This window comes from Balaenoptera borealis (genome assembly GCF_965194805.1).
Source record: "Balaenoptera borealis genome assembly, chromosome: 3".
In the NCBI taxonomy this organism is placed as follows: Eukaryota; Metazoa; Chordata; class Mammalia; order Artiodactyla; family Balaenopteridae; genus Balaenoptera; species Balaenoptera borealis.
In genome coordinates this window covers 68070996-68095884 of record NC_138866.1, presented here as the reverse complement: position 1 = coordinate 68095884, position 24889 = coordinate 68070996, and the positions used below count along the sequence as shown (strand labels likewise).

The 24889-nt window shown below is 37.2% G+C and overlaps 1 protein-coding gene across 4 annotated transcripts in view; it reads right to left on the bottom strand.

The window, feature by feature from the left end:
* Nucleotides 1-24889, bottom strand: part of PRKD1 (protein kinase D1) — a 457302-nt gene that overhangs the window by 1415 nt on the left and 430998 nt on the right. For 3 of the 4 annotated variants that reach the window (XM_082384103.1, XM_082384102.1, XM_082384100.1), the window contains 4 exons: nucleotides 22107-22268; nucleotides 21442-21540; nucleotides 20248-20515; nucleotides 422-507 (listed from right to left, as the gene is read on the bottom strand). In XM_082384103.1, the coding sequence (XP_082240229.1) occupies nucleotides 422-507; nucleotides 20248-20515; nucleotides 21442-21540; nucleotides 22107-22268 (615 nt within the window). The remainder of the gene's footprint in view (nucleotides 1-421; nucleotides 508-20247; nucleotides 20516-21441; nucleotides 21541-22106; nucleotides 22269-24889) is intronic. The other variant, XM_082384101.1, reaches the window with a different exon arrangement.

Genomic DNA, 24889 nt, shown 5'->3' with positions numbered 1-24889 from the left:
CAAGTATTGCCTTGGATTTAAATATATAGCTTCCAAACAAGTACAGTGCATGACCAGGTGGGCATCTACTTGGATATTTATCAGGATTACACATACAGATGCTTTTGAAATCTGGTCGTTGGAGTTTCATTGTGACCCTTCTTTTTTTGTCTTTTGTTTTTGGGGTGTGTGTGTGTGTGTGTGTGTGTGTATGTGTGTGGTATGGTGTGTTTCTCCCTTATCCAATTTTCCTGGTAGAGAGAGAGGTTTAGAAATGCTAAATTGTTATTAAATCCTATGAAGTTGCATGCATTTTGGCAAACAAACTGGTATTATAATTATACTTTAAAAAATATGACAAAAGATTTTTATATATAGTATCAGAATCTTAAATATTTAGAAGCTTATTCAACTGAGAAAATATCCAGTGATTGATTTTTACCTGTAGCCAAGGGTGACTCAAGGTCTTATCCACGCTATAGCGCTTTCTCATTTTTACTTGCAGCAAGTTATTGATGAGATCAATGGCTGAAAAAAATTTTTATTGGTAAAAATAGATGACATATCTGGAACATATGCATAATTCATTTATAGTTTATTCCACATCTGCTATTTCACACAGTTAAATGCAACACAGTGATAATAGACACTAGAACTTGAAGAAAATGCCCCTTGAGAATTCTAAAACCTTGGCCTTAATTTTATTTTAGATGCGAAAAAATGAAATTGCAAATAATTGTAGAGGAAGGAGTATGAGTCCTTTGTGAGTATGATGTGAATTTCTCTTAGTCTAGTTTCTAATACATTTTTCTGAAGTAGGAGTTTTGTTCAAATATACATCCTTTAAATATGTGTTGCACTAATGGCAGGATAAAACTAATATTTAAAAGAAAGCATTTACTAATTTTGTTACAAAATGTGTTTAAAGTTTGAATACACATAATGGGCTCCGTAGTCTTGAATTAAGTGACAGACATCTGGACACCACATTTAAAAAGAAGAAAATAAAGCATAACATAGGCCATGACTCATGATAAACTTAGAGCCTAAAATCCAATGGCCCAGTGGTGAAACACTTTTGTCTCTTTCTCTTTACTTTTAAAAATAACCCATGAATTGGAATTATATCAGCCTTCATTGCTTTCATGGGGAAGATAGGTAATCAACTTGCCTAACAAGAATTCTTCTAAGAGGTTACAATCACAAACCATCCAGCCTCATACTCTGCCTCTGACTGGGACTTCAACAGAGTGTAATTTAGGAAAAAAAGTGATTCTTCTAGTTATCTAGTCTACAAAGCATCTTACCCAGAGTACCATGTAACCGAGTTCTCACTCACCTTTCTGAAAACTATTATTTTCAGCTTATACCATTAATTGTCCACTATTTATTAAATTCATTACCTCATGCTTCCCATTCATTCTTGTAATGACTTCCCATTTCTTTCTTTCCTGTTAGCATTTTCTTCCCAAAAAGAACTTAGTGAAATCTGCCAAACTAATGAAAGCATTCACATTCCACCAAAGAGTCCATTCCCTCCCTTAATCAACCCTGGTCATTAAGTGTCTTGAGAGATGGATCTTTCTATCCAAAACCTTAGACAGGTATCTGATAAAGATGCAAATTAACTCCCCAACTTCCTCAACCATCAAGTCCTGAATGAGGGGGCTTTGACTCCATTGTTTGGTCTACATCAGTCTGTGTGGATCTGAAAATCCAGTGTCACAGGAGTCCTGAGGCCACCTGGAACAAAGATCACTTTATTCCATCAGAATGAATCAGAATCCTTCTCGTTATCAGGCAAAGAGACATGATTTTTACAGGCTTTTGGTAATCTAGAATTGTATCACTTTGATACTAATATTCCAAGTATTTGCCTGCATGGAAGGACTGTAGAATCAAACATCCAAGAATTGCTTGATTGGAGAAAGTAAATGCAATAGCACATATTTAAATGCTGTCTATGCCCCTACACCCTTGCCTTCGCTAGGATACCTTAGGAAACACAGTATTTAGTACAATTTCAAATTCCAAGCATGTGTTCTCAGAGAGCTTTTGAAAGTATAGTTCTCTCGGTGAACTGTGTATTGGGCATGGGCTTTAAAACATCCATTCACATGATTTACTCACTGGTGTGTAAAGTGCACCTTCCATTCTTGCTGCTGTGAAGTCACACAGCAAAAATGGAGAATAAGGGGAGACGGGAGAATGCATGTGCTACCGTAAGCATGCCGCAGCATTATGCTTCCCCAGACACTGCAGGGAATAAAGACATGTTATTAATTCACTCCTTCTGCTTTGAATTCTATAATTAGGAAGGCAGGAGTACAGCAACTCGACAAAAAGTCTGGTTTGTGCCCAAATGGGCCCCAACAGTGAATCACACTGCCTAATGGGGAAGGAAGTACGGCCAGGGGAGAAACTAGATGTGTCTGAAGGGAATGGAATATGTGAAGATGAAAAAATTGCTCTGCTGAATGAAGCATATAATCACAAGTCTCACTACAGCCGCAGTACACAGCTGACCTGAATAAGCACAGCAAGCCAATGACAAGTACCTCCGAGAGAAAATAGTTTAGGACCTAAGGAGAGAATTAGCGGAAGTGTGTGTGTGTGTGTGTGTGTGTGTGTGTGTGTGTGTGTGTGTGTGTGTGTGTGTGTGTGTATCTGTGTATTTATAAATACATTTCATGGCTCTTGATAGCAGAAAACAGAAATAATTAACTATTAAATGTTGGACACTGTAGTTAAATATTGGGAACCTGGTGTTACTGAGAATATAGGTTCATCGTAGTGTTTGAGAGTTCCATTCTACTGGTCACTGTTTCTGGAACTCCTAAAACATCCTTTTCATTAATCAAGTCTCATACAACCCAGCATTAAATATACCATCCAAAATGCCTTTCACTAAGCTCACTTTTAAAAAGAGATTCTACTGTTTTGTTTTTTTTGTTTTTACAATATTCTCTTTATTGACCATGTCTATCGCATATATGTATCATTCATTTATCTGTTCATTCACCAAATATTCCTTACGGAATTACTGTTGGCAATGGCATTGGGAATAAAAAAGGTAATGATAAAACCCTGAAAAGCTCCCAATCTAATTGCAAAGGCAAAATATGCACACGCGCGTGCACACACACACACACGCACATATAACATGACAAAATGCACCATTTAAAATCTTTGACCTTTAATTAATATCCTACTCAAAGAAAAAAATGTTTTCTTTAGCACTCCCTAAATATAACTAGCTAGGGTCCTAGTGACTAACTGCAGTAGTCCAATCTATTTCACATCTCAACGGTGTTGCAGGATACCAGTGACAAGAATTCTTTTCTCTTATGTTGTGCCCAAAGTTGTCTTTTTATAACTGACCCACATTAATCCTATTTATGTTCTAGATGCAATGGAGAACTTAACTATTCTATACGACAGCTCTTTAAGTTCTGGGGACAGTGATTCACCTTAACCTCACCTTCTGTGGTTCCGTTAGCTTCTTCAGTCTCCCTGTGCACCCTTATTTCTATGTTCACTAGCTCTTTTTCAATGTTCCTGTTCACAATGGACCAGAATTTTCCTCACAATTAACTGACAACTTAATTGTGATATTATTCATATAGCCTAGGATGGAAGGTTTTCCTTTTTTTAAAAAATTTCACATTCATATTCTTAGGTACTCCTAACAAACATATGAAAGTAGTTACTATTTTAATCTCTATTTTATATAAAAGGAAAAACTGAAACTTCAAAAGGTCATATAACTTGGTCGAAGTCAGACAGTTCCCAGGTAACAGTTGAGGTTGAAACCCAGGGTAACTGGTTCCAAAGCCCGTGCTCTTAAATATTATGGCATGCAGTAGCCACATCATACCATTAACTCATTATTATTAACCGATAATAATCTCAAAAACTAATTAAATTTAGAAAGTTTCCAATAATGAACATTAAATTCTTCTTAGTCATGTTTCCACCATACTTTTATGTACATAAATGCCTGGATCGATCGATCTATCTATCTATATCTATCTATCTATCTATCTATCTATCTATCTATCTATCTATCTATCATCTATCTATCTATCTATCTCTTTGTGACCTTAGCTCAACATTTCAGCATTCAAAGACTATTCTGAATGTGATGTGATCTTCTCCTATCGAAGGGACTAATCTTCTAGCTTTCCACCACTTCCAAACTGAGTAAGCCTATCTGCTATGTATTAATCAAATTACTAGGAACCTTTTTTCAGGATAAGGCTTAAACATAGGAATTGATGACTCTCCAATAGATTACACGCCCAACTGCCATGCCTATTAATTAGTCTTTGAACACACTCATAAATGAGCAATGTTTCCTCCTAGGAGTATCCCATTCAGTCCATATGTTATCATCTTCTCCAAAGGCTGCTGTGGGAGATGTTTTTCTAATGGTTTATTATAGTTAAGAAACATCAGTCCTTGGTATTACTCATTCTACCTATCTGGCAATCCTATTGAAAAAGAATGCAATTATTCTGGAGTAATAGATTCTAAGTAAACTAATATTGACTAGTATTGGTTTTTAGTCATTTCCTTCTCAGTACCAGGATTTGTTTCTAAATATTTGCAAACTATTCATTTAATCATTCATTCTAGGATTTTGACAAGGACAAATACTAAGCTTCTTCTTGAATGATTACAGAATCCATTCTTTCCCCCTTTTAGAAATTCAGAAAACTCTGGCCTGTCTTAAGTATTCTGGTATCTCTCTCATTTTATCCATGATTTACTAACTACCCACAATGGCTCTAGGAGCACCTCTGTTAGCCTCTTCAATATGCAGTAAGTCCTGTTCTGAACATCAGTCATAGTTTATAGCTGCCATTGAGTGTACTCTTGTGATACCACTATTTGCCCCCTAGGTACTAGCTCCCAGCTGAGACTGCTATGGGTAACCCTCAAATGTAAAGGATCCAAGTTAAGGGAAGAAGGAAGCCAATAGCAAAGGAGCAAAAAGACTAGTAAAACTGGAGTAGCTACAAGCAGTCCCTAGAGAGTCAACAATCAGGAAAAAATTCCAAACGGGATCTCAACTCCAGTTCCAAAACTCAAATCAAGACTCAGAATTCTGACCTAGAGGGAATCTGACAGGGTTTGTCTTTGAAACTGCAGGGTGGCTGGGGGTGGAGAAGGAGAGACAATGGGAAAGACAGATACGAAACTGGGCCATTCTGTGAACTTCTTTCAAAAACAAAGCAAAGCATAGCACAGGGAGATCAGCTCGGTGCTTTGTGACCACCTAGAGGGGTGGGATAGGGAGGGTGGGAGGGAGGGAGATGCAAGAAAAAAAAAAAAACAAAGCAAAGGAGAAAGGGACCGTGGTCTGGCTGTGGGAAATAGGAAGTAAGGAAGGGGACTGCAGCAGAATGGGAAGTCAGAAGGAAAGGTGACATGCTGGCATGTCAGCAGAACAGGATACTAGCACCCAAGGCGGAAGCTAGAAGGATACAGAAACTCCAGGTTCCCCGGAGCACCAGGAAGATCTGGAGCCCCAGGATAAAGAGGTATTTGGGGAAGCAGAGAATGCCTCAAATTCCTGGTACCCCATACTTCCTTCCATAAATATAGCAAAAGGTACATATCCCAATACCTGCCTTTCATGAGGTTAAGGTTTATTGTTACACAGTGCTGGATTCTCCACAGTTTGGGGCAATAAGCAGATGTAATTTAAAACAGCTGTCGTTGTACCTAGGGCCAAAGCTGTGAAGGAAAATCCTCCATTCTCTGAGTTATATTTTTTGTTTCACACCCTCCTTCCCTTATTCTCTCAATTTGAAGAGCCACCTCCCCACCTCCAAAGAAAATAGGAGCAAAATAGGCAGTGGCTGGTTCCTTCTTCTTTTTGCAGTAAATATGATGTCAACTTTTTCAGGGAGTAGTAGGATTATTTTCTGATTCTACTTGCCCATTTACTCTGAGAGTTAGCCTTTCTAATATTATTCTGAGAGTCCTGTTCTCTTATTCATCCTAAAACTCAATCCCTTCCTTCCATATTTTTAATAAATTGTCTTAAGGCTGAGCTCTCTGAACACCTCAAATAGCTATATCCGGGCAATGTGAGAAGTCTTTCCTTTTTCTTTCTTATTGGAAAATTTTAAACAATTGTATGGTTCAGATTTTTATTTTAAAGAATCCCCTCTCTCATAAGCACAGAGTTTTGTGTTTTCTAAAATGTCTCTAGCCATGGATTCATATTAATGTTTCCTATAAATTAAAATAAGAGCAAAGAAAATCTGTTTTATGACGCCTAATGTTTCTTTTTTGCTACAACAAATTCTTGGCTAACAAAGTTACTTTCCCCCTAACTTCCTGTACAGCAATTTCTCTTGTTGCCCCATCTGTTGAGAGACTGAAATGTCAGGAAAGCGAAGAGAAAATTTTATCAGACTTTTTTTTTTTTTTTTTTACCATGATGGGACTTTCAGCAGATGTTGGGATAGCTGAAGTTCTGTGTAAGTATATCTGAACAAAAACAAAATTAAATGGTATATGCAGGTGCTGAAAGGCTTTATGTTTTAATATGAAAAGAAACGTTCCATCGGTGTTAATTGTATGGATTCTATTTTCTTAGGGTGTCAAAATTCAGAATCATCTTTGAAATTGTGGAAACTATATTGCAGTCATTCTCCATTTCAAAGCAAATACCATGTGTATGGACAATAGGTTCTGAGTATGCAGAAGGGACATTGGCATGTGTCATAGCTATGGCTAAACTAAACAGCATCCAAAGCTTGGAGAAAATCCTACATTAAGAATGGAACTGGACATATCTGAAGACATAATAGGACCCTCAGGTCACACCTCTCAGTCATCTTCCATTTTTCATCTTTTTTTGGCCAAGCCGAGAGGCTTGCAGGATCTTAGTTCCCCGATCAGGGATGGAACTCGGGCCCCTGCGGTGAAAGCACCAAGTCTTAAACCCTGGACCGCCAGGGAATTCCCCCATTTCCCATCTTTCATTTTAGGTACCTGTCTGTCCCCCCAGTCTCCCCACTAGATTTTAGCTCCTTTAAGGTCCCACAGATTGTGTATTCATTTTTGCACAATTTCATAAATATTTAAAATCAAATGCATCATTTAATGTATTAGGAAAATGCTTGCTAAATAGCATTTGATAGATTGAATACATTAATTAGAAATTTAAATATCCATTTTCTCAGCTCTAAGTTTTAATATCCACATTATGTGCATATAGTTTGTATATTTTGGCTAAAAATACTCCTGGATGGTAGGACATCACACGTCTACAAACAGATCACAGGATCAATGACTTCCATCAGAAAATCAGAATAATGCTGAGAGGATCTGCAATACAGATCATGTTTACTTTACAACGTTTATTTGACACGAGAGAAATTATCTATGAAACCCGGGGGCTGACCTGTTTTGTCCAGACATGGTAGTTTAGAAAAAATTGTTTTTTCCATACTGTCTTTCGTCCAGCTGCAAGTTATTGAGGTACAAATTTTCAAATTAGAAACCAGATCAGAACTATCACTCTAGTGATGGAGTCTTCATCTGTCACTACTGAGCTCCTTGTTTTCTTTTTTCCCTTTCCATTCTGCCTCACTGCCTGTCACCCTGTAGGCTCAGTACTTCTCCCTTTGGCTTGCTTCATGCTGATGGTAAGTTATGTGCTTATTTAAAAAATCGTTTTGCAACCCTTCACATTCCAGCTCTCAACCGGGCAAGCTGTTGCCCGGCAACACTAAGTGGGACGCTCCTCTCAGGGGCTGAAACCAGAGGCTGCCGGCAGCAAACAAGGCCACTGGAAATCATCATCTCACTCGTTCCTGAGTCAATTACCGCAATCCAATGAAGTGCAAGACCTTTAGAGACTCAAGCAGGGTCTTTCCTTTCCCAGTCCTTTCCTCTGTAGAAAGTTATTCTATCATTGGGTAGTCCTTTGCTTTACATTCAGTTTAATTTCCTCCTGAAGACTAGAAAGACAATCTTGGAAATCATGAATTGTTTAAACACAGCATACAGCAGCCCCCAAACTGATGCCAAATTGATTCAAAATTTAAAGTCTAAATTAAAATATATTTATATTAGTTTAATGAAGTTTGGGGTGAATTGTTCTTTTTTTCATTTTCACTTGGGAGAGGTTTCTGGGTTTTTTTGTTTTTTTTTTTAATGCTGATACTCAAGCCAAAGGTCAAGTGAAAAAAATCATTAGGGGCCTCCAGGTGTTGGTAGTTTTAGAAGCACCTCAGGTGTTTCTCATATGTGCTCCTAGGGTTGAGAATGGCTGTGCTAAGCGGTGCATCTCAGATTTTTACACCCATATGAATAATCTAGGGATCCTAAACTGTAGATTCTGATTAGGTAGGTCTGGGGTGGAACCTGAGAGTCCCAGGTGGAACCTTAGACCACATTTTGAATAGCAAAGGACTAGGGGTATGAGAACATTGAAAGTAGTTAAAAACTGGTTTAATATTGTTCAAAGGGCCCCAGAATAGATGGATATAAACATAGAGAAGGCCCCATCTTGTTCAGTATTCCGGAACGAAGACAATAGAAAGGTTTCAGGATAGCTTCTCCTCAGAGGATGCCGACAGGAAGGGCAAACAAGCTGGATTACACACATAAGTTCCAAGATAACTAGATACATATATAGCTGTACTGGTAAGATAACATTTAACAGGGGCAAATGAAATAGAGTCCTCTATTTAGCCACCCACCTCCCCAAAACCAAACCAGTCTAAGTACAGAATTGAAAAATGTGGCTTATCAACAACATTTATAAGCAAAAATTCAGGGTCCTAAATGCACAGTAAACTCAACATGAGTCTACATTTTATACATACATCAAGTGTTATTTTATGCCATGCTAAAAGAAATGTGTTCTTTATAATGAAGGAATGGTGGATTCACGTTACTCTCAGGCTCATTGAACCTTGAGTCAGAACAGTTTTGAGGTTTGATTTAAAAAGAACATAAAGAGGGGAGTGTCTGGACCCAAGTGAACAGGAGGTTAAAGAAAAATCTGACTGCCCAGGAGAAGAGAAAGCTTGGGGTGACATGATGGCTGTTTTCAAACCTCTGAGATAAGCTTTTATTTGGAAAAAGGATTGGGTTTGTTTCTACCAGTGGGTAAACACCCAGAGGCATTTTGTTCATTGTGCTAGGCTCAAATTGAGAAGAAGTAGGGCTCCTCATGAAATTGTACATTTTCCATTACAGTAGCAACATAAGAGTATTCTGGATAATTGCTCAGTGGATTGGTATTGTGGAGCAGTACAGGGGTAGGATAAGATTTTTAACATTCTGTATTTTGAAATATTATTCTGTGTTGTTATTGTGAAAGAAAGCAAATTTACAGAATATGTAACATTTGTTGTTCCTATATCCTGACATCTCCACATATATTTAGATGTCACATTTCAACTCAACTAGGATATACATTCAGAAGTGAAATTTTATTTTTATAATTGGGATATATAGGAAACATTTCAGTTTGGAGCACAAATAAACAGCCAATTTTTGAGTACTTATAATGCCAATGCTCTGGCTAAAACTTCTTCAGATCATTTTCTCTCTACAAATTATTATTTGTCAGGAAAAAAGTCTCACTAATTATATTTTATTTGCTATCAAAGGTTCCTTTCCTGGTGGGACACCTTTTCAGATATTAACTCATTTGGATTTTGAAATATGTATGTGTGTGTATGTATATGTATATAAACACATACACACATACATATATTTAAAAATTCACTCAACTAAGTAGATATCATTTAAACCATTGTATGTCTTTGGCTCATAATTTTAAAGTTCCTTATTACTGAACAAAAAGCATACTCTTTTTCAAAAAAATTAAACGCAAGTAATCCTAGAATTTCAAATAGAGATTGTTTAAAATGTTAAAACCCAGTGGAAGTTGTGACCCACATCATTCACTATAGTTTATCAATCATGATAGAATCTCATGGTACCCAGCCCATCATTTTTAAGTACTTCACTGCCTAGTCCCCTTGCATCTCCTCCATGCTGTTATGTCTGACAGTGGTGCTAATATGTTGACAAATCAATCTATTCATTAATATTCAGCAGGCTTGCTGGATCTGCAAGGCTCATAAACTGTTACAAACACAGTTTAATTTTTAAATGACAATTGTCTTTCTTTTGTTTCTCATACCATTGGATTTCTGGGTCTCATCTACCCGAGGCTTATTTTCAATAGGGTTATTTTTTGTTTTGAACAATATGTAGTGAAAGAGGGACCTACAGCTGGTTCCTTTTCATGGCAAAGTGCTACTTCCAACTTAAGTGTTTAGCGTTCTGGAACACTGTTGGATTTTGAAAACATACCATGTGGTAATGGTGCTAGGCTTTTATTTAGCTTTGCTTTGTGTTTGTACTGGCTGTATTTTTCATCTCCAATTTCTGGGGGAAAAACGCACTTGTGACCAATTTTATTTGAATTTACCACATTGAATGGCAAAAAAAAAAAATTGCTTTTAAAATAAAATTTAGATGCTTGGATAAATTTAGTGGTATATTATTATAGCCATTCTATGCCTTGGGATGCCATATATTCTGCACTGAACATAAATGTCAGCAGAGGATTGAGACCAAATGGAAGAATAAACTACAGCTGCGCTTATCAGGGGAAAGAAGCAGCAGAAATATTACCATTGAGACTGTTGGATCGCGCAGTGGAAAAAAACCCGTGTCATGGGTGCACCATCCCAAGTTGATAATTTTGAACTAAAGATAAGTTATAGGATTAATGCAAGGGCATTTCCTTTTCTTTTTTTTCCTTGTCACATATGTCAAGGCTTCATGTCTGATCTTAATTCTTGATTATATCAACTAACCATGTGACTCTGAAGCTGAGCAGTGACAACACAGCAGGTGAGATGAGAATAGGTGCTTCTTCAGACTTCACCTGCAAGCACAGAAAATGATCTCTGTCTGCGGGGGTCGTGGGCTCTTTGTGAGACAATTTCTGAGGTTGCCTCTGTGTTGATTACTGCCTGCTTGCCTCCCTAATGGCATATAAAGGAATATCAAAACTCAGAAGGAAAAAATAGTAATTTATCCAGTGATCATCATGGTCTATTACTAACCTTCCTCAGATTTACCGTGTGTCTCTAATTGAACACATCAATTCAATCTGATGATGGAAACGTACTTTTACTCTAACAGAGGCTTTCCCATCACTGCAGGTTTGCCATCATTCTCCTAGTAGGATGATTTGCACTGAAGCAAATTATATTTCACCTTATTAGCTATACAATCCACCTCACATGGTTACCTGTGTCATCTCTCTTCTTCTTCTAAGAATAAACGCTTGGGTAAAAAAATGCTGTATAAAAAAGCCATTTATAAAGTAGAGTAATTTAAGATGTGTTAGGATCTTGACCAACTGAAGGAATGTAGAAAAAGAGAATTAATTTGACTTTCACACTTGCAAATTCTCCTTTGTGCGGGCAAAGCAGGTTTAGAGATTTAAGATTACATCTTCTTCATCTGCTCAGTCACCAAGCAAGGATTGGTATTATAGAAAAGGAACTATAACCCTCTAACTCTTCAGTAATATTCACATATAAAATAGTATATACATATATGTATGTATATATATATATAGATATAGATACATAGATATAGTTTGTATATTTAACATGATAGACAACTTTTAGACCAGGTGTGCAAGAATGTTAGTCACACAAAAGGTTGTACTCCACTTGTTCCTGGAACTTTCTTGCACTTTTGTCCCTTATTATTATTTTTTACAAAAGTGTCATATGCACCTGGTAAAAGATCTAAATCAATCAGTAGGAAGAGTTCAACTTGAAAGATAAAACCTAATATCTCATTATTAAACCTCTTTTAACTATGTAAAAAATTTCTTCTGATGACCTCTACACCTTAAAAAAAAATATGTGCAGTATCATTTATGCTTGATTCACTAACTTTAAGCTATTCAGAGTATGGATGAATGCCAGTCTGTGAAATGTTTATTAGTTTACAATGAGATAAGTATAGAAAGTGAGACTAAGTCTTTGGAAACTTTCACAGCATTTTGACATTGCTGTCACATTTTTATTATATTTCACAAAGTACTGATCCATATGTTTGGAAATTAAAATAAAATAAAACTGGTCCTTTATCACATAGTTTGAGAAGAACCACCTTAAAAACAAAACAAAATAAAACATTGATTCTCTTCCATTAAGGAAAATGAATCATTTCATTTTAGCTTTTTCTACCTCATTGTCCTTCATGCAATTAATTTAGTTACATTAAATTAATGTACTGGCTACTGTTGTAATTTAGAACAGTGCCTGGTGCACAACACAGGATATATATATATATATATAAATATAAATATATATAAAACATTTATTCAAAATGATTAACTCTATGATAAAATCATATATTAAATCATGCATGTGGTGAATGTACTGGGCTGGCAAAAAAGTTCATTCGGGTTTTTCCATACAATCTTACGGGAAAACCCAAACGAACCTTTTGGCCAACACAATACATAAGCCAATCCATTCACCTCGGCAGAATCGGATATGAACTCTGTGCAAGTTACAGCTCTTACAGTTCCTTTCACCTCTTCTCTGTCCTCGTTTCCAGTGTGAAAGAAGTTTCATTATTTACACATCCTTTTGCATAATTATAATGAAGTCAGATATGTTTGGTCTAAAGGTTTTCTATAATTTAAAATTAATAAGCAATATGTGGAATAATTTATATATAACTATTATGAACTATAGGATTATAACTCATACCCCCTATAGTCTATAACCTATAACCCTACAACCTGTAGCATCAAATTTCTACACCTATGCCCACTCAAAGGAGAATTTTCAAGTGTTAAAAGGATTCTCTCTTCCTATATTCCCTTAATCGCTCAAAATCATGACACACGTTAGTTTCTTCTTTATTACACATAACTTTATCACACAAATTTTTGCATTTCCTGGAGTTTCTTTTTTCTTCTTTCATCTTGACATAGGAAGCTTGTCAAGAAGCTTTTTCTTATTTTTTTTCTTACTATTTTCATGGAAGTCTATATTGAAATACATTCAACATTTGGAACAAATTACAGGTCCTGATATTAAATATCTGATAAAGAAAATGATGTGGATACAAAAAAATGTTACAAATGAGAGGAATTTTTAATTCATCTAAATTTGAATATTGGAAACTTACTAAAATTTTTTTTAGAGCACTGTCAGCTGTCAGGTCTTTCAGGGGATCAGGGCTCCCGAGCAGTGCTTTAGAAAGTGTGCTCTATGGACTTCTTACAGTCTCAGAGCAAGATGGCAGTTTATGGGGGTGGAGTCTGGGAATCCCCATTATTAACTAGCTCCTCTGATTAACTGCTGGCATGCCAAAGTTAAAAAATGTCTGCTATACATTTAGAACTAGACAATTACAGGTAGTTTAAAACGAGCCATGATCAAGGAGGTTCTTTGGCAAAATTATGAGTAATCCCCTACCTTGCAAATATTCCTGTGTTCTGACTATTACGTAGTTTTTCCATTTCCTGTTTCTAAGCTCTACATCCCTGTTACCTATTTCTTAACTTATAGATTGAGTCTTGGTTGCAATTTTCTGGTTTTTTGGCCATGTCCATCCAGGATTCACCCTTATTATGTACTAGATGCGACAAACATGGAGGACAACCTGGCCTATCTCTTGTTATTTTGGAATTGCTAAAAATGCAATGAAAGAAAGGGCATATTGGTACATGATCAAATAAGGTGCAACTCTCTTTAGTTTCATCTGATTATCTAAAAAAAGTTTAAGTGACAATGGGCTGCCTGTTCCATAAGATGAAGTAAATCTGCCTAATCAAGTAACTATTTGAAAATAGGTGAACAAGTCCTTTCAAGGAACTGAGAAATGTCATAGCCATCCTATGTGCTGAGGACTAAGCTTAACCTAGTATGAGATAAAGCTGGAGGTGAGAGTGAGGTCATGTCTAATTACTGACAGGTAGTAATGGATAAACTGGATGGTCAAATGGCCATCAGATAGTCACAATGATGAAATGAAACAAGGTACAACACACTGCCTTAGAATGAACTGAAATGTTCTCAAACTCCTCCCTTCCCATGATTACCTAAAGTCTCCTTTTGTGCAATTATTTGTAATCATATGATTCATTCTGGAGTGTTTTATTGTATACATGCATTTTTATTTAGTTATATATGTATAGCGATATATAATTTATACAACTATTTAGTTATATATATAACTGTGATTAAATATGTGTTTAGTTACATACATAATTATATAACTGTATGTGTGTGTGTAGAACTAAAAATATATATACAGAGAGATCAATTGATCATGTAAAGTGATTGGAAATAGTGTTGGTAATCTAGTTATGTCAATCATTGTGCCAACCACTTTCCAGTGCAATTTCATTTAATACTTAAAATAATCCAGTGAGTTAGTAACTAGTGTCACTGTATTGCAGACAAGAAAACTGAGACCTGAAGGAATAAGTAACTTGGATGAGGTCACCAAGATGCTGAGTGGAAGCAACTCAGGTCTTTATCACAACATGATCCTGTTTCCCTGTCTTTTTAGACATTATTAAAAATTGTGTTGCTACACTAGCTCTAAGCTAGTGAAAACATATTAAAAATTTAATGTGACAGCATGGCTAAATCCATTAGAAAGGATAATCAAGTGGCTGTAAATGCAGTGGGTAAGAGCATCTGCCTTGGAGCAGGCTGACAGGATTTGCACCCTAGCCCCACCCAGGGAAGCCACTTAAGCTTCTATGTCTGCAGTGCCTCATCTTTAAAATGGAAACAATTATAGTATCTACTCAAAGGTTGGGGACAATTAAATAAGTTCATATATGTGAAGTGTGTAAAGTAGTGCTTGGCTACAGTGCAAAGGTTATAGAAGATTAGTGATTCTTATTTTTTTCTTTCAAAATTTAATTAATTTTACTATTACTATTTAACCTGTAACATTTGCTAAGTTAAATTTTCCCCAAATTTTTTCTCATTTTTCAAGTCATGCTTTAATTCACAAAAAAATCTATTTTTATAACGGACATCTGTTAATGCCTTTGTGTTTGTTTTTAGCCTAGTATCTTTTCCCTGCAGGAACTTCCTCTCTCCAACCTGGAGGGGCTCTCCATCATCCACAGTGCCAATCAGAGCCAGGCTCCTGCCGTGACAATGTGATTGTTCCCAGGGTATTATAGGATTTAAGGGCAGCCAATCAGTGCCCCTTTCAGAGACTCTACAGCTACTGACAGATAATTATGGTTCCATTCTGAGTCATGTACAATGGGTAGTATGTAAGCCTGGAGCTGCTGGGAGATCACTTTGTACCACATGAGAAGCCCACCTGAGAAGGAAGCCATCATAAAGCAAAGCAGAGGTAAGAGAGAGAGAAATTTGACACTTGAACTATAGGATCCAGATGAATGGAGTTCACCTTCTGGACTTCCCCAGTTGTGTGAGTCAATAAATTATCTCTGTCTAACTTAGAGATAAGTTTCTATTATTTGCATGCAAGAGTCCTGATTAACTCACTGATAAATTATTAGTAAGCATATCTCTAATGCCAATACTCAGCTTTTTATATTATAATAGCAAAAATAATTAATGAGTTTAAAATATTCCCTATAGGGCTTCCCTGGTGGCGCAGTGGTTGAGAATCTGCCTGCCAATGCAGGGGACATGGGTTCGAGCCCTGGTCTGGGAAGATCCCACATGCCGCGGAGCAACTAGGCCTGTGAGCCACAACTACTGAGCCTGCGTGTCTGGAGCCTGTGCTCCGCAACAAGAGAGGCCGCGACAGTGAGAGGCCTGCGCACCGCGATGAAGAGTGGCCCCCACTTGCCGCAACTAGAGAAAGCCCTCGCACAGAAATGAAGACCCAACACAGCCAAAAAAGAAAAAAAAAAAAAAATTCCCTATAGGTTGCTAAATATCAAGACGTTAGAAATAAGCACCCTTTGGTGTGCAACAATGTATGTTGTAAAAAATGGAGAGAAACCAATGATTTCAAGTCCAAGCCCTACTACTGTGTGACCTTAGGCAAGTCATTGAACCTTTCTGGTTTCTAACATAGAGACTAAATCAAGTTACTTATTAGAGGATTGCTGTGAGGATCAAATGGCACAATGATAGCTCAAGCACTCCAATATATAGTATTATATTTTACTGAGTCCATGTCTACACTAACAGAAAAAAAAGCATGATAAAGGAATTTTCTCTTCCTGACACATCTACGTATGTTACAAAGACCTTACAACTTTCTTTTATCTTTTGCTTTTCCATGCCAAGAAAAAAAGTACAACTAACAATTTTTCTGAAGAACACTTGGGAAATGTGCACATCAGTTTGCATATAATTTCTAAAATTATACAATCAATTCTTGGTTACTCGCCAGAGCAACTGCTTAGCTTAGTGTTCTGCTATCCTCTTCCTAGATCCAAATCCTTGACTCACCCCACACCTGCGTTCTATAAATGCCTTTCACATCCTTTATCTCTTTCAGTCTCTATTACAACTTCATTATATGGGCAGGAATCATTACCCTGTTTTACAGATGAGAAACTGAAGCTCAGAAAAGGTAAGTGACGGCTAATGAGAATGGCAGGAAGTGCAACACCACAAACTGCTTCACTGCTGATCCTTACCTCTGATTTAGAGTCACTGAGGTTCCTAGATTTTTACTTCCTTGCATCTGGCATTTTAGTGGTTCTGGTGTGGTTTATAGTATCCTGAGACTGAAAATTCACTAATTTCAGTTGTGACCACCCTTTGCCCGATACTAGTTTGCTCGTGTATTCATCAGATACTACGTGCTTAAAATTATTTGGTACCGGCCCTGTGATAATATCTAATCAGGAAACTATTTGTTCCCAACAAGACAGTGGAATAGAATCTGGGCCGCTAATTACTTTTGTAACACCTCAGCTAATATTATGACATAATTTAATTAGCTTTTCTTTATATTCAGTAATACTTCTGTTCGTACACCAGCAGGTAGGTTAACTCATTTGCCATCTGAGCTTCATTGAGCAAATAGTACAACTCCTGTGCCTCAAAGGCAAGGGTGAGCTAGAAAAAGATACTGAGAAGAGAGGCCAGTTAATTCCCAAACTGATGCTTGAGTCATTTAGAAGAAGGAGATTCTACCTGAGCTGGTTTCCACATCACTTTGTCTGAGTGGCAGGAAATTTTTAGTGCTTAGACACATCTATAGCCAAGTAAAATGTGTTCTTTCTGGTCAAATATAAATGCCTCTTGAATAATCCCATGTAATTCCCTCTTTGTAAAACGCTGTATCTCTTCCTTTTCATTCTTCAGGGACTGGCCTAAGTTCCATCTCCCCTGAAAATGCAATTCTGACTAGTCAAGTCCACAGTGATTCTCCCTCCTCTGAACTTGGAGACCCTGATTTTATACCAAGCTAACAATTCAAGGAAATAAATGATCATTTTCCCAAGTTCATATAACTCATCTCCCCAACAAACTTTCAAGGACATTTTATGAAAACTTGAAGGACATTTTATGTTTTGCCCTTTACTTTCATATTACTTATGCATGTATATTGTGGTTTCCCAACAAGAGTTTCTTGAGCTATTGATATACTATGCCTCTGGTTTCTATTACTAGTGATAATTAAACATTCACAATCTATAGCTTCTATCTCCACAGAAGGCCAGCATATTTCCATGATACCAGAGGGTGGGCATCATTTGTTCCACTACTTCAAGAAAAAGTACTCTACTACTCCAAGAAAAAAAGTTTTTAATGTGAAGGCTATTTTCCTAATGTCCTATTCTTGCATAACAGGAAAATGTATGACTGGCTTTAGAGATATTTCAGATTTGCACTGTGGTAACAACATCAAGTTATCCTACTGGATTTCTAGATTATAGATATCAAACATACCTTTAACTGTATTTAAAGGTAATGTTCCCTGACAAGGTTAGGTCACAAGGTTATTTGATAATTCTCTCCTTTCTGCCTCCTGGCTGAGAAAAAGAATCACACTTCCCTTTTTTGCCCTATTGAATTATCCTAAATATTTCATTAGTCCTTTGGCTACATGGTAGTTCTTTTTAAGGTCACAGATTCCTTTAAAATATATCCACCTAGCTATGATTTACAACTAATTAAATGATGTTAAAGGTTGTTGACAAAATCAAAACTACAATGAGGTATCACCTCACACCAGTCAGAATGGCCATCATCAAAAAGTCTCCAAATAATAAATGCTGGCGAAGGTGTGGACAAAAGGGAACCCTCCTACACTGTTGGTGGGAATGTAAATTGGTGCAGCCACTATGGAAAACACTGTGGAGGTTCCTCAAAATACCAAAAATAGAGTTGCATATGATCCAGCAATCCCACTCCTGGGCATACACCCAGATAAAACTATAATTCGAAAAGATACACACGCACCCCTATGTTCATAGCAGCACTATTTACAATAGCCAAGATATGGAAGCAACTTAAATGGCCATTGACAGAGGAACGGATAAAGAAGATGTGGTATATATGTACAATGGAATGTTACTCAGCCATCAAAAACAATGCAATAATGTCATTTGCAGCAACATGGATGGACCTAGAGATGATCATACTAAGTGAAGTAAGTCAGACAGAGAAAGACAAATACCATATGATATCACTTATATGTGGAATCTAAAATACGATACAAATCAACATAGCTACAAGACAAAAACAGACTCACAGATATAGAGAACAGACTTGTAGTTGCCAAGGAGGGGAGGGGAGGGAAGGAATGGGCGTTTTGGATTAGCAGAGGCAGACAATTATATATAGGATGGATAAACAATAAGGTCCTACTGTATAGCACAGGGAACTATATTCAATATCCTGTGACAAACCATAATGGAAAAGAATATAAAAACATATATATATATATAAAATGTGATATATATAGATATATAATGTGTATATATATATATATGTATAGCTGAGTCACTTTGCTGTACAGAAGAAATTAACACAACATTGTAAATCAACTATACTTCAATAAAATTTTTTTAAAAAGGTTGCTGCCAATAGTAACTCAAAGCTCTGATAATAGATGGATCGTGACATTTAATATGAATGTAGTCTAAGAACTAATTGTCCAAGCAGTTTATACATGCTCTTTTCCAATTTCTGCACCACCACGTGCAATAACAGGTATCAAATAGATGTTTATCTATGAATGTATTTGCCTCTTTAAGTGGTGAAAAATCTCAACAAACTTAGAACTAGATGTTGCCTGAAATCTAAAAAGGAAGCAGGACCAGTGGTTACAGAATGTATGCTCAGAACATCTGGGTATAAATTCTGGCTCTGCCACTTACTAGCTTTGTGATTTTGGCAGGTGGTTCACTTCTTTTGATTCAGTGTTCTCACTTGAAATATAGATATAATAGCTAAACCTGTCTTCAGGTTTTGTGTGTGTGTGCGTGTGAGATTTAAATAAACTCCAAAGCACGTTCATGAGGAACTGCTTTCTGAAGCATGCAGTGAGCCATTTTTGCTGCCCTGACTGCCCCACTACTTCTTTTAAAACTATCTATCACCCTTCCTTTAAGAAGGAAACATTTATTAAGAAGAATTTAATTTTAAATAATGCAACACTGCCAAGGTAATCTATCCTAAAAAAAAAGCATCAGAGATACATATAAGAAATTATACATAAAGGTTATCTAACACTGAACAAATAGAAATAACCTAAAAATATAATAGCGGGGAATATGTATAAAATATTATACATGCTCTAATGTCACATAAAGGAAAACAGTATACAAAGAATGCGGTATACTAATATATGTAATGTGACAATTAAAATATCAATATCATAAGGTTCTTGTGTCCATAATAAGTTAAAAGTGCTTAATATAGAAATAGGCATATAGTAAATAAAAGATTACTGTTAGTAAAGATCAAGTATTACCAGTATATCAATGTGTAAACATTTATAAGTTCTAAGGAAATACACCAAATATTAAGTTTCTCTTTATTTCATTTACCTTTTAATGTATATTTCTCAATTTCTGTATAATATATATACTTTTTACCAGTAGATATTTTTGTCTCCATTTCCTTTACTTCTCCACCCACCTCAACAAATTTGTGCCCCTGCCTTAGTGGGCAATTTGCAATAAGCATTTATCAATTTAAAAATTCACAACTGAACTAATAATATAACACAATGACGAAATCATTATCACTTTTGAATGGAAGATATTACCTTCATGAGAGATTTCCTTCCAGGGATTTGGTGGATACATGAAAGCTGCATTCTGGATTTGGTCATGTATGTCCTCATCTTCATTAAATGGGAATGTGCCACTTAGGCTTACATAGATGATGACCCCAACAGACCACATGTCTAGAGAGCGATTATAGCCCTTGTTCCTTAGAACCTCAGGAGCCAGGTAAGCTGGGGTACCCACCACTGACCTCCGGAAAGACTTCTCTCCAATGATCCGGGCAAAACCAAAATCACAAAGTTTCACCTGTTGATAATAATGGTTTGGAGATATAGTAAGGTCACAAATTGTGTGTCTTAGTCCACATCCGCTAAAAAACAACTATAATATTTTACATACATTATATGGATTTCTCATGGTAGAATAGCTATTTTCCATTTTATGTACTTGAAGATAGTGGTTTATGTACTGATACAAAAGTATGCTTTTATTCATAAAAATATCATCTAAACATTCTCCTTCCCTCCTCCGTAAAACCAGAGATAAATGTGAAAATGTGTATACACAGAAGTGGGTAATATTGTTTTACCAGGCAGGAAAACATCATGCAAACTGATGGATTTAACTCAAGGGCTTATTATAAGTACAGGTTGAAGGATAAGCACAAGGACACATCATGCCATCCACAATAATCCTCCAAATTAGCTCTGCGCGGACACCTAGCCTGGACCTGAGGGTATCAGGGAGCCAAGGCAGAAGAGCCACCTCAGTCAGGTCCCTTCAGATATGACAGTTCCTGGGAAGAGATCCAGTTGTTTTGCATCCTCTGAGTTGAGGAAAAGAAGAAACTTTTTTCCTTGCCCCTGAGAACAACACCGAACTGCAATATCTTGCCTAACAATAGAGAGCCAGTAACATCCCTGGGACTCTTTAAGCGTCTCCCTCTTAGGCCAGTGCTCCCAGCATTGACCTCGTGCTGCCAGTTCTCCAGGACGTCCACACGACAGAAGCAGAAGCAGAATGAGAGGCTCTGTGTGCATTATTAAGGCAGGCTGAACTGAGATGCACAGCGACAAAGCTGCAGTCCCCACAATATAAGAAGGGTAACAAATGGATGAAAACAGACAGGTGAAACTTGAAACAAAGGTTTTGAGGAGAAAGGGTGACAGAATGCTGCAGGGGAACCAGTGATGCTGTGGCCTGGCTTTTTGCTGAGAGGCTTTCATACTTGCCTGAGGGAAAGGATCAGCTGATGCTAGCAACACGTTTTCTGGTTTGAGGTCACAGTGAACAATATTTTTAAAGTGTAGATGACGCAAAGCTACAAGTATCTATAAAGGAAAAAATCATCAAAATCATTTTATTTTAGTCTAAAAGTTTATTTCAAAATGTTTTCTACTAGGACATAAATTTACAGGGTCAAGAGAAAACTCAAAATGAATGGTTGAGTTTCTTTATACTCCAGTCCCTGAAATGAGCTAGACTAACACAGCAGGTTTCTAAGGAAACTTTAATGGAAAAAGTATCATATTATGGTATCCATAGAGCAACCAAAACAGGTATAGATAAAAGAATTCAATGATATCTAACAAGGATACATATTCTTGAATATTTTCAAAGAATCAGGACTCAGTCACTGTGCATTTTAAAATTTCATGAGTAGTTTTAATACATGGGCCTGCACACACATTATTCATTTGGTACGTATCCTGAACTCTGGATGCTACAGATATAAATTAGAGAATACAATAAGCCACTGCAACTTTTTTTTTAAGTGTAGTTTAGACTGTGGAGGTAGGGACTAAACAACAAGGGTAGAAAGCTCTAGTTAAACAGTGATAACATTTGATATTAGATATTACCTTTTTTTTTTTTCTGACTCTAATTGATTTCTTACCTGAGTAATTAAAAACTTCGTTATGTGCTCTGGCAACCTGCCCTTTTCACTTGACAAGATCATCTCCAGCATGTCTCCATGGAGTTTTTCCATAACAACAAACACTCTTTCAGGCGTCTCAAACATACACTCCAAATTTACAACACCAGGGTGATGAAGGTTCTATTAAAGATAAATAAAGCACTTGAAGAAAATGAGTTTTTTGATACTGTTTGGCAAGCTCACTGATTATACAAAACTGTTCAAGTTTAAAGCTATGGAGAAACCCACACTTAAGATTTTTAACACCTCTAAATTCCACATGTGCTGCCTTATATTTTTGAAATTCTAATGTCTCCAAAAAATACATCTTTACTTTCTGTGCATAGTGAAATTTTTTTTTTTTTCTATGCTACAAATCCAAGTTCCAGCACAGTGAATTGCTAATTAGGTTTTAATTAGAATACCATACTGAGAAATCTGTAATTTCTTAGGATCATCTCCAATATTAAGCATACTGTCCTAAATAAGTTTACTAGGCCATCTCTACACACTTCGTAGAAATTTAAGGTAGGCAAGATGAAGTATGTTCATGGAGTGCATCTGACTGCACTGATGAAGCACATTAGTCAAAACCTTTTGGCACAGCTCTGCTCTTGGAGGCTGCTCTAGTTTGCTACAGAAGCTCTTACATGGAGTAAAGATCCCCATGAAAACAGAAAAGAAGTGATTATTGAGCCCTGTTTTGTTCAGGACACCATGCTATGCGGTACTGCTGCACGGTTCTCAAGCACTCAATAAATATTTCCACAATAAAGTAATGGCCAATAATGATAGGCTGAATTTGGCTTGACAGGTTGTCACACATGTCAAGTAAAGTTACTTTTAACATTAGATGGGCCCTTGTCATGATGCTTAAGTCTGAATGTTGGTCTGGGGTCATCAACAAAAGCCTTTGATCATTTGACTTTTAATATTTTTTTTCTGCACATGACAACAAAAAATCCTAACATTAAAAGAACTATTACATATTCCACTTATATTTCAACGAAAAATAGGGGAAAAAATCATCATGAATAAAAACTACCAAAAGAAAAAAATAGGGACTAACTTTAATGTGCTAACAGCTGAACAGGCAGAAGAAACTGCATCCTTTATTCTAGGGAAAAAAAAATCTCAGCGAGCAATAAAATTGGATGTAAAATGAAAATTCCACAAATTACTGGAAACCTGAAATGGTTCACTCTTCAGACCTCACAGACAGATGCTGGGTGGTGAGCAGCAGAGGGGACGTGGGTGGATCTGCACTGCCATTGTCTTCCATGCTACTCGTCGGCATAGAGAGCCTGGCATCAACTCAACATGGAGCTACGGCTGTGGTTGGCAGTAGCTCCCGTGATGAAAACCTGTCTCTCAGGGTGTCCTTCCACTCATTTGGCAATTTTGATCTCCATCTCAGACATCTGATGGGTCTTTCTGATTCTGAGGCCTCGGTGCCCAATCATGCAGTATAATGTGGTGATGGAATAGCAAGGTACTGAATGTGGTCTGAGAGATGCCTACACACCTACCCAATGGCCTTTCACCTCTCGAGGGCTGGAGTGATTATTCTTGAAACTGTCAAATCTGGCTACTTCAGAAAGACTAGGTCCCCAGAGTTATTCTCTCCTGGTCAGAGCTCAAGTACATGGAACAATGGTGGGATTAGCAAAGCTCACGCTGTCACTACTCTTAAATTTCTTTGTCCCGACTGCCTACCAATAGGACCAGATAGCTGGTTGGCTTTGACCACTGTGGGAGTGCCAGATCCTTACATGGGAGACTCTAATTAATGACTCTATATATCTGTTCGATACGCAGTATGGAAGACCAGTGACAGCATCGTTCATACCTGAACCTGTGCCCAGGCTGTCTCATTTCTTTTTTCTTATATCCCCATCCCTGATAGAGGAGTCACAACAACTAGACAGACCACTAGCCTCTGGGTATCCAAGCATCTCAGCTGTCCTCTTTTCAATCAGTGATCACAGAAGAAGCTTTAAGGATGACATGAGAGTCCTGCCAGAGTCATGATTCTCCTGGGACAAGTCCACTATGAGATGTGATAAGTATACCTTCCTCTTCCGAGTATCTTCTTAACTGATTCTTTCTTCTATTTACTCTAACTTTAAGCACTTAAGCAGTGTTCTTGGGAGTTTGGCTTCCTTAATTGGCCAAGGCCTTGTCTAGGTGGGGAGTAGGAACAATGAATAGGAAAGGAGCAGACCAAAAGAAGTAGGCAGCAAAGCAAGAAGGTCCCTTGTGTGTAGACAGAGGAAAACCTAGAGCATGAAGGAGAAGACAAAAGTTAAGGGAGTGAGACCTCCAGGACCCAAGGAGGGCAGGGGAGGACAAAAGTGGTGTGGTAGTGGCTCAGCCTGCTGCTTCTGCTGCCCTTGTCGTAGGCTGTGAAGGTTGGGGGGAGAGTCAGAAGATGACCAGGAATCTCTCCTACCTAAATTATTTGCATATATGCACAATGTCAACCCTCATGGGCCTCTACTTGTATTTTTCTAAGCATATGAGTTCCTAGAGGTACTTAAGTCCTTCAGTCAGTATACTTCTTTTTCCTTTCCACCACTCAACAAGATGACTAGAGGGACCCCTATTTAGAAGGTAGGACTTTAACATGTGCTTACCTAATTGGTATATTTCCAAAATGTTCTAGGCCAAAAGTATGCAATGGATTAATGAGATTGTTTACTGTCAACTATTTTGTGCCATGTTCCCTGTAGACTCTGAAGGACTGTACAACTGTCCTTTAA